This window comes from Pyricularia grisea (genome assembly GCF_004355905.1).
Source record: "Pyricularia grisea strain NI907 chromosome Unknown Pyricularia_grisea_NI907_Scaffold_1, whole genome shotgun sequence".
In the NCBI taxonomy this organism is placed as follows: domain Eukaryota; kingdom Fungi; phylum Ascomycota; class Sordariomycetes; order Magnaporthales; family Pyriculariaceae; genus Pyricularia; species Pyricularia grisea.
Genome location: NW_022156716.1, coordinates 8,166,955 through 8,182,183, shown reverse-complemented (window position 1 = coordinate 8,182,183; position 15,229 = coordinate 8,166,955). Strand labels below are relative to the sequence as shown.

The window sequence follows — 15,229 nt, the reverse complement described above, 5'->3', positions numbered from 1 at the left end:
AGAAAAAAAAAAGAAACATGCATGTGTAGTGCCAGGAAAAAAGCGCAGATTCAGACAATGGGCAATATTGCATGTGGTTTGGGCACCAACATGGATGGCTTCGCGGGGTCACGCCGCGTATAGTCTCCCCCAGACTCGGAAGGCCGGCTGCGCGGAGTGTTGAGCACTACTATCAATAACTGAAATTTTGGAAAAATTGGACGCCCTCGACGGGCTCTCGCTCGTATGATCTGGGTATAAAATGGCACCATGGGACCTCGTTTATCTATCCTCGAGCCTTGGACTCCTCACCTTTAACCCAGCGAACAACCCAGCGAACAACCCAGCGAACAACCCAGCCTTTTTTCAACATCAAGAACCCATAAAAAAAACTGTATTTTTCTCTACATTTATCCAATCGTTGCAAAATAAAGTCGGCAACCATCCTCGCATCTTTCCTGGTCAACCTCGCCCTCGCCTCGCCCGTGCCCGCCGACAAGCGCGGTACCGTTCAGGGCGTTGGAATTCCCATGTTTAATACTGTAAAATACATCTTCGAGGTTCAAAAGCCGGCCGCGGGCCAGCCTAATGCCTACAAGGCCGAGGAAGATGCCGCCGACCCTGCCGCCGTATTCGGGGATAAGATGACCAAACGGCACACCGTCGAGGGTGTCGGCATTCCCATGTCCGATATTGTGAAATACATCTTCGAGGTTCAGAAGCCGGCCGCGGGCCAGCCTAATGCCTATAAGGCCGAGGAAGACGCCGCCGACCCTGCCGCCGTGCTCGGGGACAAAATGACCAAAGCCTAAGCGATTTTGGGCAAGATGACCTTGTTGATAGATCAATTGGTTGTTATATGTAGCTGGGTACGGGATTGGCAACAGTCGGAGGACGAGGGAGACTATTACGATCGATTCTGTTTTTATAAGGTAGCCACTCTCAAAAAGGAGATGACTACTTCTTGCGTCTACAACCGCCACTTTTTCTGTTGGGCAAGCATGTAAGATCGTGGTTTGATTTCCTGATCTGACTATTAAAGTTTAAACCAATCATCGGTCGCCTGCGTACCAAACAAGTTGGTGCTCTCGCCCAGTGGAGCCCGTGCTGCCGCGTGCAAAGGTTTATAGTTGTTCAAGGAGTCCTTCAAAGCCCGTTCTCTAGAAACTTGATGAGATCATCTTGCTGATTGCTCTGCAGCTCGTTGATCTTCTGGCCGTTCTTGTACATGTGGAAAGTTGCAGGCTTCGACACGCCAACCTCCTCTACCAAAGACTTCATATCGTCAATATCAACCTTAACAAATCGAAAATCCTTGAACTTGTCCAACTCGTTGGCACTATGTTCATTAGCATGCAGCCTAACAATTTTTCATTTATCATTAGATTGTCAAAAAACTTACTGGGCGAACGTAGGTGCTATCTGCTTTGACTCGTCGCTATCGGTAGAGTAAAAGTCGACAACTACAGTAGGATACTTCTTCAGAGCGTCTTGGAACTCGTCCTTACTAGTCGTATGTTAACAATGGGTCATGATTTTGTTGTTCAAGATTGAGCACCTACGTTCGGATGTTATGCACCATCTTGTCTGAATTTAGAGGTGGTCTTTTGGCTTGTCAGCAACGAGTGCGTAGGGAATTGCTGTTCAAACGTGGTATGAATCAGAATGAAGCTGTAAGAGTTTATTATTGTACGTTTGCTACAATGGCTTCCTTGTTCTGTACGGAAAGGAAAGAGAAGTTCTGGGATACACAAAAGCTGCTTTTTTCATTTTGAGTGAGGTTCATGGTGACGTTGTTGATTACCTAATGCATTGTTTAACTGTACCCGGTTGACATCATCATGTCGTCGCTGGCATCTTGCATCCCTAGCGTACTCTACTACGTGCAATCACACGCTTGTCACTAAAACATGCCAATACTGAGATTGGGGTCTTATCACGTGGGCTAGGCGCTTGACAATATTTCGACGAACTCAACCTCGCCACATTTCTTAACGCCGAGACCACCAATACGTTCCAGCAATAAACATCGAGCACATCACTATATGCGCCCTTTTCTTTTCTCTCACGGACACAACGACTACCATGTTTACTTACTGCATATTTCCTATAAATGTCTTTGCACAATTTATTACGTATATACCCAGGATACTTTTGCTTGTATCAGATTCTTCCCCATCAGGCAAAATATGCAATAATACAAGTATCAGAATATTCCGTTTTTCAGGTCAAAGTACGCCTGTTTTCAGCATTTTAAATAACAAGGTCAAATCACGCGTGGTGTGGGTTTGAAACGATAGGATGAAGTATACAACTTTTCCATGTCCACGACAAATGCACAAGGGTGTGGTTATTTCACCGCCACGGTTCGTCGTTCGATTAGTTTACGGCCGTATGGATATTTTTACAGTATTAGTATTTTCCGGTACGAAAGCCTGATTAAATCCCCATTACATGTGACGGTACGTGCGCAAGCCCAATTTTAAAAGTTTTGCTGCACCATTCTTTGTACCAATTACAATTTGCGTTATTTACGCCACCTATATTATTGGCGTTCTTATTATTTTTTTTAATAATAAATCATATATTAGCGGTTATTTGCATTGTAAGAATATTCACATGGCCGTGAATTAGTTGAACCGTGACGGTGAAATAATCGCACCCAATTACGTTTGTAAAACCCTTCTTGCAACTATTTTGCGCCCTTTTCAGCCATATTAACGTACAGGTAACGCCCAAAAAAACCAATTTCAACGCCATGCTATAAATTGGTTGCGATGAAAATATTTTGCTTACAAAATAAACAAATCGCATTACACGTGCGTTAATTGGGTATGCGCCTTACGTTACCCTGTAAAGATAAGACATGTGGTTTCGCAGTTGTTGGGCATTTTGTATTGTAAAGGAAAAACGTATTATAACGGTATTCACCCGGTTATAATTTATTGAAATCCTGTTTTAAAATAAACACACTTTTGAAACAAGTTACAGGGGATGCACTGTTTTGTATTTTTGCAAATTTTATTTTCAATTATTATCAGATTTTTATAAATTAAGCACTTTACAGCGCATAACTTATAATGCACCACACCTAATAACGGTTGTTAACGGCTTTCATACGCTGAGCCGGACGCAAATACAAATTTTTGACCGTTAAATTAAATAATTAACCTAGTTATAACAATAATTATTCTTTCACCGCTCCGACTGTAAACCTTTGTTAATTGAATTAAATTATTTAATTCCGCCCACATTTACCATTGTCATGTTCAAATTATTAGCGTCTCTCCTAATTTATGCGTTTTCTTTAATTTGGTCGAGACCTCCTCCCAAAAAAGCAAAAGATACCCAATGTAAACGGTTATTATATGGTCTTACAAGGGCATAATTTTGGAGGCCCACTATTAAATTAAGGAGGCTCGCTAACGCGGCCCTAAAATAACAGGTCGCTGCCCGAATTCAAGTATATTCGGTGAAATTTGGGTTTTGATACTTGTGTTGAGGGACGGGGAACCCAAGGTTACGATTTAGTACGCACGCGGTATATTTTTGATAACAGTGTTAAATCGATCGTGTAAGACTATTTGTAGTTTGTGCAAAGTCCGTATTTGGTACGTTTTGCACCTAATTAAAAGGAAACTTAGTAATAAAAACAATTTTCAAACCCTATTACGGTACCGTATATGGACACCTCCATATATTATATACGTGACTTTTATCCACTTCTCGCAATATGAGATTCGTAACATAAGGCGGTCGACTTAGCGGCACACTTCTGATTATAAATAATATAAATAATAAAATTTTCAAGATTGGGTTTGCGCACGAGTAATTACGTGTTATGCGGATTTCATATGGCATTAATTATGGTTTTTGTTTGTTCATGGCCAGACATGCGAGTGGGTAGATCACTTGTCGAGCAACATGATCTCGGAACACGTAGCACAGACTTCAACAGATCTCTGTTGGGTTGTAGATAGTTACACATAGATAGTTACCATGCATGAGAATACCGTTTATTTTGTTATATTGATTTTACCGATCGCGGCGATCACTCTTTCCCCATTTTATTGGTGTTTATTTGTACCGTAAAAGTATCCGTATTGCCGTGAATCAGTGGAACCGTGGCGGTGAAATAACCACACCCATGCATAATTAAATCGCATCTATTTTGATTCGTGAAGGATAGATGTTACGCCGAGGACTGCAGTTTATTTGCAACTATTACCATTTTCTAAATGATGCTTTATTGCCAATGGCAGGTCACGTTATATATTACATTCAAAGATACTAACTTCAAAACTCTTGGACAAGTACGATAACAAAGTGTACGGGGAGTAGTGGATGGTTAAATTGGACGAGCAAGTTTTCAAAAGCCAACTTTTGCCAACTCAATCCGAATACCGGGCAGAAAGTCGTTATAGGTGGTACATTTGAAGCTAAATGAAACTGAACGCGGTGTTGTTTTGGAAGTTGCAATTGGGAATGGTCATCTATGTGGTATTTTGACAAAAGAGGAGGGAAAGGCGCAATTTACTGAGAAGGTGTAGACACATACTCGGATGTCTATTCAAATCGACACCAAGGTACGAGTGAAACTGAGAATAACGGCACATAGGAAGTATTCAATAAACTGTTTTAGTCCTCTAATAGCCAGTTGACTTTACTTTCAAGCCATCAAATCGAACGGAATTTATCAGATGCGCCCCACGACGATGCTTCTGTCCATACTTGTCGTTCCATGCCAGGGGAAAGAAAGGTATTCACCAACGCTTTCCCATCAGCAGCTGATAGGTGATCTGCCAAGATTCTTTTACGCGTTCCGGAAGCCGGAAGTGGCCACAAGGAAAGAGGCTGTACTGCCCAGAAGCTATTCCAAGCCAAAGGAGGCGAGATGGAGCCATCTCCATCCCAGGTCGAGCACTGCCGCAGAGAAAGCACTGCCAAGAGAACCCGTAAGCGACCTGCATAAAAGAGGCCGTGTTGTACATGTGGAAAATTTGTTGGTGGCGCAGGAGGGGGGAAGAAAAAAAAAAAAAAAAAAAAGACCCCGTCAGCCAAAGGAGGATCTTCAGGGCGGCGGCTGATCGTGTTAAAACGCAATAAAGAGTCGCGCGGCGCACTCAGGCTCGTGTCAAGACTGGGCAAAAAATGGACGGATGGCTTGGTCGTCGAATGGCTTAGCTTTTAGTCAATGCTAATGAGAAAAAAAAAACCTACCAAGGTACGGGCGCCATAAGCTGAACACGTCCCCTTTTTTGGGGTTTGACACGTTCTGGAGCAGCCTTAAATTGGCCAGACGAGGACGCCACGAGGCGCCCAAGGGATTTTGCTAACGGGCGTTCAGGCTAAAAATTTAGAGTAGGTAATAATTTCGTTAAAATTAGGGCCCTGACCTCAGCCCTGGAGCACTAACCGGTGTAGTGGAATTTCTTTTCTGTTGCCCGTCCAAATTTTACAGTGGGTGCTGTCTAATTTTGGAATCGGCAGACTGTGTGTCATGCCACAAAATTACAACGTCTAACCCCATATCCGCTTAGCCGGTCTTGGTGGCTTTCTTGACAGTCAAGAAGAAATCATGTTCGCTTTGCTGGAAAACGAAAATCTTCCAAACGGGCCACGGACAATGCGGGTCGGTGGGTGAGACTTGGGGCCCGGGGGAGTAAGATTTTGAGGTGCCAAAAATCCGCTAGGGAGCTAGTTGTGCTAGGCAGTGTCCCCGTGTCCGCCGTCCAAGAGCCCGAGTGGAGGGTCAGCTCCCTCGTCGCACTAGCATTGTTAGCAAGTTTATTCTCATCTTGTGTGAAGAGACCCGGACCCCAGAATCTCTACTAGTCAATGTTAAAATTATCCTCGTACGCCTCGTGGCAGATAAGTCGCCTCTTGGAACCGCCTCAAAATTCTACAGGATTTGCTTCTTCACATACATTTTGTCATCGTCCCCAAATGTCTCAGCCTTCTTGACAACAATTCTCCTTTTTTTCACTCTCTTTTTTTTCTTTTCTTTTGTCTGTCTTCAGCCCCACTAGTAGGCGTTAGCCTGGTGATGACGCGACGGGAGGTTGGCATATCGAAGACCTGGGGGCTTGGTTTATAAGGAAACGTGCCTCCCAATTTTCCAGTTGTCATCGGTACCCTGGTGACAAAGCGGAATATCCTGCACCACTACATCCACAACGGCCGACATTATGCCTTCCCCCAGATTATTAGTCCTGTTGGCGCTGGCCGCCTTGGGGAGTGTTGACGCCAGACTCAACCTGGCATCACAAGATAATGTCGCAACATACTGGGGTATGTACACGGACGCAACAACCACCACATCCTGGTGGCAGTACTTGAATGGATTTTGGAATGCCGATATAATCTATCCTCGGCAACAGGCAACTGACTTTATGGGTCGATCACAGGACAAGCGCCAACCCAGCAAGGGCTTGCCTCCTATTGCAAGAGTATGTTATGGTCCTCTCTTCACGTAGCAAACACGCTTGCGTATGGCATTGACGAATGACGCTGACTTTTGATTTAGGTGATCAGATTGATGTAAGTATCTTGCGACTCCTTCTTGGACTGTCTGTGGAAGGGGCGTTTCCAGCGAACTGGAGTCTGACACTTGGATGCAGATGATTCCGCTGGCTTTCCTCAACTACATCAACACCCCTAACATTCACTTTACCAATGTCGAAAACCGCTGCTCCAAGTTTGCAGGGACCGGTGTCTTTAACTGTCCAGAAATCGAGTAAGTTGAAGCGGCAATATCCTAAGCTCCTGCTTCGCCTCATCGCTCCTCATCTGCTGTATTTCGGACCGGAGCTGACCAACTAAACCCCCAGGAGCGATATCAAAACATGCCAGTCGCTCAACAAAACCATCACTCTCTCCATCGGTGGCGCAACCTACTCGGAAGGCGGCTTTGCCACTTCCGACCTCGCCAGCGCCGCCGCAGACAAGGTCTGGGCCATGTTCGGCCCTCAGGGCGACAACAGCGCGAGCGTCTATCGCCCATTCGGGTCTGCTTCAGTCGACGGCTTCGACCTCGATTTCGAAACGACGCAGACCAGCAACCTTGTCCCGTTTGCGCGCCGACTCCGCAAGCTCATCGACGACGCCAACGCCAACAGCAAGAACTCGAAAAAGTTCCTGCTGACCGCCGCGCCGCAGTGCGTGTACCCGGACCTTCCCATGGACTCGGTGCTCTCAAGCGACGTGGCCTTCGACTTGGTCATGGTGCAGTTCTACAACAACCAGTGCGGCGCCGACTCGTTCGTCGCGGGCAGCAGCACGCAGTCCAGCTTCAACTTTGCCACCTGGGACAACTGGGCCAAGTCCAACAACCGCAACACCAAGGTCTTTGTCGGCGTGCCGGGGACCTCGACGGCGGCGGGCACTGGGTACGTCAACGCGACTGACCTGAAGGGGATCATCGACTACAGCAAGAAATACAGCACATTTGCCGGGGTCATGATTTGGGACGTTGCTCAGGTCTGGTCTAACACGGGGTTTCTCGACACCGTGAGCAAGAGCCTGGATCGTGGTGCCAAGAAGGATCCTCCTGCGACGACAACGGCCGGGTCTGCATCCTCAGAGCCGACGTCGGGCTCTGCCACGGATACAGCGGGGGCGGCACAGGACACGCCCCAGGCGCCGCGCAAGAATGCGGCCGGAAAGAATGCAGATTATGCTTTGGGAATGGGGTTGTGGCTTCCGTCTGTGGTTTTTGCTGTTGCGGCTGCTTGCCTGGCGTTATAAGGAGCATATTGTTTCGAGGAGAACTTTTGCCTCGGGCAGTGAGTTTACTGGCTTGGCAACCTGGGGGTTTTAATAATGTTAATATTGCCAATGTGGCCACTCGTAGATTACATTCGTAGATTTTTAGATCATGTTAAATATTTTGAGTATATAGATCTCGGAAAGAAGAAAAGTTTTATTCATCGCGTCTTCTGGCGTGGCTATATCTGCGTGTAGAGGTGCCTGACTCAAATCGATCTCAGGCATATCCCAGTGGAAATAGCAATCTATATTGGTCGCAGACAAGATAAATATCTCCCATCAAGTGATTCTGTATCAAGAGACATGGAAGTTGTGCTTCACCGTATCAGATTCTGCGTTCCCCTCCGACTTATACAATCATATTATAGAGCAGCCTACTGGCCTATGAGAAAGGAAATATGGGGTTTGCGCATGCCTATCATATAAGTGCCTCGCGGATTTCCATCGCCGCCGCTTTCCACCGCGTTCTGACACCATGCTCCTCGCGCCAACGTCCCCAGCCAAGAACATTGTGATACTCACACCATTCCCCACTAAACTCAGTAGGCGGCGTGCCGAGTGGTACGGGATGCTTGAACTACTTGTTTGGCAGGAGGATGTCGTGTATCCACTTGACTTGAGGGTACTTGGACACCGTTGTCATCCTTTCTTGGCTGAACCAGCCAGCAGGAGGCATCTCGCTGCCAAAGCATTGCTTGGTCAAAGACAGTCTCCGGTAACCCGTTTGAAAGCATTCCTCAAACATCCTCCCAAACGTATCAGCGATGCCAGCAGTGATGTTCAACCACTCATGGCCAGCCCTGGATCTGCCAATTTCTTTGTTGACGAAATCTCTGCTACAGCCTGTAAATATTGCAGAAAGCTCGGGAAACACATTCTTTAAAGTGTAACTCCAACTCCGTCGGTGTGGAGATGGGCCATCCACGTGCTCAGTTCCCGGAGGTTGCTCGAAATCAAGGTCGTCCTGGTCGGTTATGTCCCACAAATTTGGCGTGGACATATGGCAGCCGGGCCAACTGGTGGCAGAGGTGCGCATAGATTTGCGTCATGTGCTCGAAGCAGGATACATCGCCGCCTGTCGGACAGTCATGTCCTCTCCACTGCGGCCACGAGTGGCATATCCACCGGACCGTGTCTGTCTCGAACACGAGTATCCTTTGTGAAAATTGCACCTCGACAATGTCCGTCCAGATTCTGTTCCCCACATGATCTTGGTCTTCCGTCCTGATGGAATGCTCTCTGTTATTTTTTGGGGCGTGGAACAAAGACGGCAGCTTGGAGCGATAAACTTGGTATTCCTTGTAATCAACCATTGGTCTTCTCTCACCGGAGATTTTCAGAGAGCGCACAAGAGGCTCAGGCAGCTCTTCGATGCCTCTGAAGTCGTAGTTTGCGTCCTCGCCATCCACCTCGGCCATGTTGAAAACTGTACCCGAGATTATATAGGGTGTTTTGCACAGTTCCAGCTGGGCTTCTTCGTGTGACTGGATCTGTACCTCCCACCGCCTCGAAATCCTGGACCAGAAGCACAGAATATTTTCACGTGGGGTTTTGTGACGATATGGCTAGTCAGGACGGCGGATACAGCCACTCGGATCCGTACGGGATGGCCCGACGGTAAGGCCTGCCAAAGCCCTAAAAACAGGGGGCCCGGCCCGGCTCACTGGCCCGTGGGTATAGTATGGGGGCCCATAATAGCCCATGGTCTTTCTTGGCGGGTTATTGGGGGCCCATGGGCTGGCCGGCTTTGTGCAAGGTCTACACGACGTTTACGGAAAAATAATCTACAAAAGGCATTTGTTATTGTGCGATTAATATGAGGGTAAACAAACGTATATCCATGTACATATTAGTAAATACTGAAAGTTTAATTAATAAAAAAATAACGTATATTTAAGAAAATTGTAATTATTTCTTATAACTATTGGTTGTGCAGGAGGGGTGGGAGACGGTTGCGAAGGAGGATGAAGAAGCCTCCTTGAAAGAAGCTGCAGAAAACAGGAGCATCGACAGCGCATGGCAGGGTTAGATCCGGGTTGAAAAGCAATTGGCCGAGAATTTGAGGCAGAAAAGAGAAAACGGCTGGGAACAGAAGACGATGATGAAGACAACTACGACAGACAGTGATAGCGACGATGAATTCAATAATTAACATGGCCGAGCCATACAACTCCACATTTCTCATTTTGAATTGCCAACTGTTAAAAGCCTGATGCTAGCGAGGTAAGCCTTTCTGAGACGGTTTTTTTTTTGGACATCCGGCCACTAGTAATAGTCAAAACCGCGAAGGAAGAGCAATATTCATGACACTGCCCCGTTCCCCAATATATTAGCCGGGAATTAACTGCGTTTAGTTTGCTCTCGGTAAGTACCATCATGGAGCACTACCACAGAATTACTGGCCGCCAATATACCACGGTCACTGGGTCCCCTTTCCTCGAAGCGGTAGGCAAGTTACATGTGGACGCGCTTAGACAAAATGGCGGTATAAATCAGACTGTCGGTACTCACGCACCATTGTATATGGTTCAAGTGCTCGTATACGTCGGATTTGCCAGGGTCCCCTCGCTTTAAAAAAAACAATGTGCGGCAACAACACTAGCAACCGAGGGCGAGACAGTTGACGCCGATATAAGATACTTGGCGAGGCCGTTTTGTTGGAACCAGTCTTGAAAATTTACTCGGGGTGCTTGTGAAAATGTAAAGTGTAAGGCGTGTTATCATTGCAATCATAAAGCCTTGCCTAATAGGCTCCATAATCCGGAGTTCGTCGGCCCTTTCCCGTGGATATTTCTCTTCGCACGTTCTTAGTACGTGATCAAATTCAAACCCTTGAGACTACCCGCCTTTTGTCATCACGCAAGGTTCATGGGGATTATAAGCTAAAAGTTCAAGCACGCAAATATGGATGGAGGCATGATTATGGACAGTGTTTTTGGGGGAAATGCATGCCATCACATTCGTTATGGTAAGTAGATATTCAAGCCAGCCCTCTGCTCTGCCCTTCTCCAAACGCCCACGCTTGTTGCTCATACCAATATGTTTTTTGCCTCGTCATCTTTAGAATCCCTTAAAATAAGGCTTTCAGCGTGGCCTGGTGTTCCAGCCTCAACAGTAGCGCACCAGTCTCCATACTGTGCCCACCGGGCACATCACAATATCCTAAATCTTTTCCTTTGCAGCTTGCTTCTTCGTGATTTTTGTTGGCTGCTAGCATTCGCCCGCTGCCATTGGCCCGAATAATTGCTCTTCGTCTCTGGTAAATGATTCTACTCATCGACTTCAGCAGGTCACACTTTAGATTATGACTGCTGCCCCGACAGAGGTGGCTATGGCCAACTCCGAGATATTCCAGAGCCCGCGCCGCAACCAGTTCCGTGTTATCACAACGGCAGAGTTTAAAACAGTCCAAGACCCTTGCACCTTCCCTACACCTAGACGGAATTCCTTGAATACGGTGGAAGACATGCCAGATTTGGAGCTCTGCCACACTTGGTACACAGCCCAGCTCCAGAAGATGCAGTCCGCTGCGTATTCCACATACACTCAGAATTCGCAACTTTGAAAATACTCTCAGACTCACGAGACAGAGATGTGGGATGAGCTCCCAAAAAATGCCCCAAAGATTCCAGAACAGGTCGAGGCCTCTAAGAGAATAGGGGAAATAGGATCACAGTTGTTGAAGGATATACAATCTCGGGATGACCACTTTTTAACTGCGAAAACCTACATGCAGCAAAGGCCAACTTAGGCTGCGTCATCTCAATAAGTCCCCTTGATGGCGAGCATACCAAAGTCAGGCCGAACCAAGAGGAGAAAGAGGAGAAAGCAGAGCGGCAGTGATTGGGCGGATCCCACAGCGCCGCCTACAGCGAAAAGGCTGTTCCCCTGCCAGAATCCAGGCCCATCGGCGAGGGTACTACACATAACTGTGAGTTGGGGCATATAGCAGTTGCAGGAGACGACTGCAATGGGCTGGCATCCCAGTATAACTTCATTGCTCCTCGTCTGCTGGTCGACTTGAGCCCATTCCTTTGACAGCCTACAACGGAACCAACATCTTCACTCCTGGCACCATGTACTGCATCAGCCCCGTCAAGGACTAGGACGGCCAGGTGCAGTTCCCCTTCAAAGATCTCGGCTGCTGGACAAATTCGGATCCCGGTGCGAGCGCCTTTTGGGACGATGTGCTTCCTCTTTTAGACATTCGTGAAGCCTAGAAGTTGGTGCAGGTGCTTTTGTCACCGTTTAATTACCTTGGAAGCGCTCGTCCAGCTTATACTGGTGACCTGTCGAATTGTAACAAACACGAACAGAGCGACTGCTCAAAGATGTGGATGGGTTATCACATTTTTGTGGGCACAGCGTGGTTTCTTTCTTGTAAACATTCTCTTTAGATCAAACTCCTCTAATCAATATCTATCCCATCCATTCGTCTATCAAAATTCTATATCCTGTCTGTGGGGCTAAAGTCATTATCAGTCTATCACACCATGTGATAGCCGCAAACGCAAGGCTGACTTTTCACTGTACACTCCGGCCACGCCAGTCAGGTTAACCAATTATTCTTACCGCTGGTACTCTTCTTGCGCCGATTTTCCATTCGGTCTCTATACCTCCAGACTCGAATCATCGTTCGAACATACCTATGATATGTAACGAACCCACCAACAAACTCGCTAAACGCCAAGATGCCAGCTTATTTGTGCTGCAGAAGGTGCAGCACAAATACAATAGCCGACAGTTGAAAAGGAATAAAAGAAAAAGAAATGGGGAAGAAAGAAGCAAAATGAGGCAACAGAGGTTATAAGTTTTGAATACCTTCCCCTTTTCATGCTTTCTACGGGGCCACCCTGCACCCCACCGAGCTCATGCACTGTAGGTGACTCGAAGCCTACCCCAGAGGAACAGGATCGTGCCGAGGTTCCGATTGGACCTCGAACTCCATGGCAAAGTAAATCTCCAGTGCCCATCCGCCACCGCCACCGCCGCCGGTCTCGGTCACGCCCATGTTTGTAGAGCTGCTCCAAGGTGTAGTAGAGCAGCACGACGTCGTCGAGGCCCTCAGCCGCGACTTGCCGCCGCCTCCCCGCCCTCCCAGCCGACCAGCGACGCGCATGCAGCAACATCGCCGGGCCAGGCGGGAGTCGTCCAGCTTCTCCAGGCACGACGTTCTGGCTCGCGCCAAGAGGTTGGTGCGTCGTTGGCGAGGTTGGGTCTGCAGTTGGGACGTGGGGCTTGATGGGGGTGGTGATCGTGGTGGTGATGCTGTTGCATAGCCGCCGGATATGTGGACCTCGTGGTGACAGTCGTCGAAACGCAGTCTCGGGACCTCGTCGATGGGGAGGGAGATTGGCTTCGGCGTTCGTCGCTGGAGGGTCGGACAGAGGGCTCTGCCGATGCGGGACATGAACAACCCTGTCTGGGGTTTATGGTCTGGTGTCAATTGCGGCCATACATTATCTTCATCTTCGTGCTGAGGTATGGTTGGGATGGTGTGCCGTCTGGATTTGCGGCGTGTCGACCGCGGCAGTAGCATGCCTTTGCTGTCCCTGCCATGCCAGATCATAGTCATGACCTTGTGCCTCCTCCTTCTTGTCTCCTCGGCCTCTTTGGAATGCTTGTTCTCGCACTCTCGATTCTCTTCAGCGGCCGATTCGTCGACCAGCGACCGGTTGTCGTTACCCCGAAGCCCAATCGCGCCCGTGGTCGCTTCAGGGCAGAGTTCAAGACCAACTGCATCACCGGGGACGGGAGAAGCCCTGGGTATGAAAACCTTGGTTGAGCTAGTTGGTGCTCATAGGAAATAGAGAAAGAAACGAAAAGGCGGTTCTTTTGTGAATGGACCAAGTGTCACATGGGAGGGTGAGGATATAGGAGTGTATGGAAGTTTTCAAAAAAAAAAAAAAAAGCCGGAGGATAGTTGTGTGGAAAGTGTTCAAGAGAAAAAGAATAAGGAATGAAGAAAAATAAAAATAAAAATATTCAAACGTTTATCCAACATTTCGAGACAAAAACTAAGACGTCAGTCGCAACACGCGCCATTAATTTTCCGACTGATCGTTGAACAAAAGTTCAAGCAGCAAAGAAAAGTAGACCACACAGTTTCAAGGGTGCATATTCCGCTGTAAGGATTAGACTTTCCATCCCGACTTATACATGATGGTACAGAATCTTCAGGCCACTTCTTGTAAATCTTTACTTTTTTTTCCTTCTGTTAATAGGAACTGGGGGAGGCGTAGTAACTGAAGGGGGCTAAATTTGTGCTCGAGTGTACTGCGTGTTATTTCTTCTTTGCAGCTCATCCAGTCGTTGTTTTTCTTGCGTATGTGGGCTTAAACCAACATCAGATGATCTTTCTCCAACAACGCTTGGCCACCTATTTTGTGTTGGTCGAGTCAGTCATATCGCCGAATATAACAAAAGTACTCCACTAGTAGCCCTCCAGGATGACGAAGGAGGGAGGGGAGGAAAATTTTAAAAAGAAAATACGAAAAGAGCAGAGAAAAAAAAAACACGTTTTCTGCGTCCGATCAATGCATACGGAGGTACATGGAAGCGCCTTTTGGAAACCCGTCCGTTCGGCTGTGCATGGAAAAGTTCCTCATCTGATGATTAATCGGCTGGCTGTCCACTAAGGGAAAAAGAAAAAGAAAAAGAAAAGATAAAGAAAGAAAAAGGAAATAAAATTGACCCTTGACGGTGCAGATAGAACGCGTGTCATTCACCTCGCACGTGCTAGCCGAAATGCAAAACGACTACTCTTGTTAAGTTTAATCTGGTGACTGTATTTTATTTTTCTACGTTCTTTTGGGGACGAATCAGTCCTGCCTGCCGACCCCAGAACCCACCCATTCGCTCTGTGTCACGGTTCATCTCCAAAACAGTTCTCAGGCACGTTTTTTTTTTTTTTTTTTTTTTTTTTTTTTTTTTTTTTTTTTTTTTTTTTTTTTTTTTTTCGGAGGCTTCCTTGTGCCTTGAGTGGACGCGTACGTCTCCTAGTACCCACGTGAGTAAGTCCAAGTATAGAATATAACGTGATCTCGTCCGAGAGTGATTATTGATGGAGGGGTTCGCATGCATAGCAAGTTGCCTTTGTGGCGTGACAAAACGGGGACCGGGCAAGAAAGCGCAACTGCACGCAGGGAATATCATCTTTACTTTCTTTCTTTCTTTTAGAAGGGGTAAAACACATCACCACTGATATCTTCATCAAGATCTACCATGTTATTCAGTATCTTTATGGCTAGGAGGATGGAGTAACCACTAGTTATCTTAGTCAACCATCGAGACCGAACTCAAACTCAAACCTTCAGGAGCAGCTAACAGCCTAAATGCACAGGAGATACCCGAGTTGCAACAACAACGTGGTGACCCGATCGAGTAGGCGGTGGGGTCGAAGAGGCGGTAGTAGGCTAGATAGAATACGGGTAACTTTAAAAGTGAAGATCAAGAAAAAAAGTGAAGATCAAAAGTACTCTTC

At 47.0% G+C, this 15,229-nt stretch overlaps 6 protein-coding genes across 6 annotated transcripts; 3 read left to right on the top strand and 3 right to left on the bottom strand.

Annotated features, from left to right (window-relative positions):
- Positions 1–241: 241 nt before the first annotated feature.
- PgNI_02497 (uncharacterized protein) lies at positions 242–791 on the top strand (the record flags this gene model as incomplete). The annotated part of the gene is made up of 2 exons (XM_031122563.1): positions 242–259; positions 414–791. The coding sequence occupies 2 exons, from the start codon at positions 242–244 to the stop codon at positions 789–791; spliced, it is 396 nt and encodes a 131-aa protein (XP_030986227.1).
- Positions 792–1,125: 334 nt separating this feature from the next.
- On the bottom strand, positions 1,126–1,679 carry PgNI_02496 (uncharacterized protein; the record flags this gene model as incomplete). The annotated part of the gene is made up of 3 exons (XM_031122562.1): positions 1,542–1,679; positions 1,382–1,486; positions 1,126–1,318 (listed from the first exon to the last, which is right to left on the bottom strand). The coding sequence occupies exons 1-3, from the start codon at positions 1,559–1,561 to the stop codon at positions 1,126–1,128; spliced, it is 318 nt and encodes a 105-aa protein (XP_030986226.1). The 5' UTR covers positions 1,562–1,679.
- Positions 1,680–6,167: 4,488 nt separating this feature from the next.
- On the top strand, positions 6,168–7,725 carry PgNI_02495 (uncharacterized protein; the record flags this gene model as incomplete). The annotated part of the gene is made up of 5 exons (XM_031122561.1): positions 6,168–6,270; positions 6,387–6,428; positions 6,506–6,519; positions 6,600–6,715; positions 6,810–7,725. The coding sequence occupies 5 exons, from the start codon at positions 6,168–6,170 to the stop codon at positions 7,723–7,725; spliced, it is 1,191 nt and encodes a 396-aa protein (XP_030986229.1).
- Positions 7,726–8,323: 598 nt separating this feature from the next.
- On the bottom strand, positions 8,324–9,164 carry PgNI_02493 (uncharacterized protein; the record flags this gene model as incomplete). Its single annotated transcript, XM_031122559.1, is given in 2 exon segments — positions 8,324–8,710; positions 8,730–9,164. The coding sequence occupies 2 exon segments, from the start codon at positions 9,162–9,164 to the stop codon at positions 8,324–8,326; spliced, it is 822 nt and encodes a 273-aa protein (XP_030986223.1).
- PgNI_02494 (uncharacterized protein) lies at positions 8,794–8,955 on the top strand (the record flags this gene model as incomplete). The annotated part of the gene is made up of 1 exon (XM_031122560.1): positions 8,794–8,955. The coding sequence occupies one exon, from the start codon at positions 8,794–8,796 to the stop codon at positions 8,953–8,955; it is 162 nt and encodes a 53-aa protein (XP_030986228.1).
- A 3,476-nt stretch (positions 9,165–12,640) lies between the features above and the next one.
- On the bottom strand, positions 12,641–13,907 carry PgNI_02492 (uncharacterized protein; the record flags this gene model as incomplete). Its single annotated transcript, XM_031122558.1, has 2 exons — positions 12,641–13,508; positions 13,900–13,907. The coding sequence occupies 2 exons, from the start codon at positions 13,905–13,907 to the stop codon at positions 12,641–12,643; spliced, it is 876 nt and encodes a 291-aa protein (XP_030986222.1).
- Between the last annotated feature and the right edge of the window lie 1,322 nt (positions 13,908–15,229).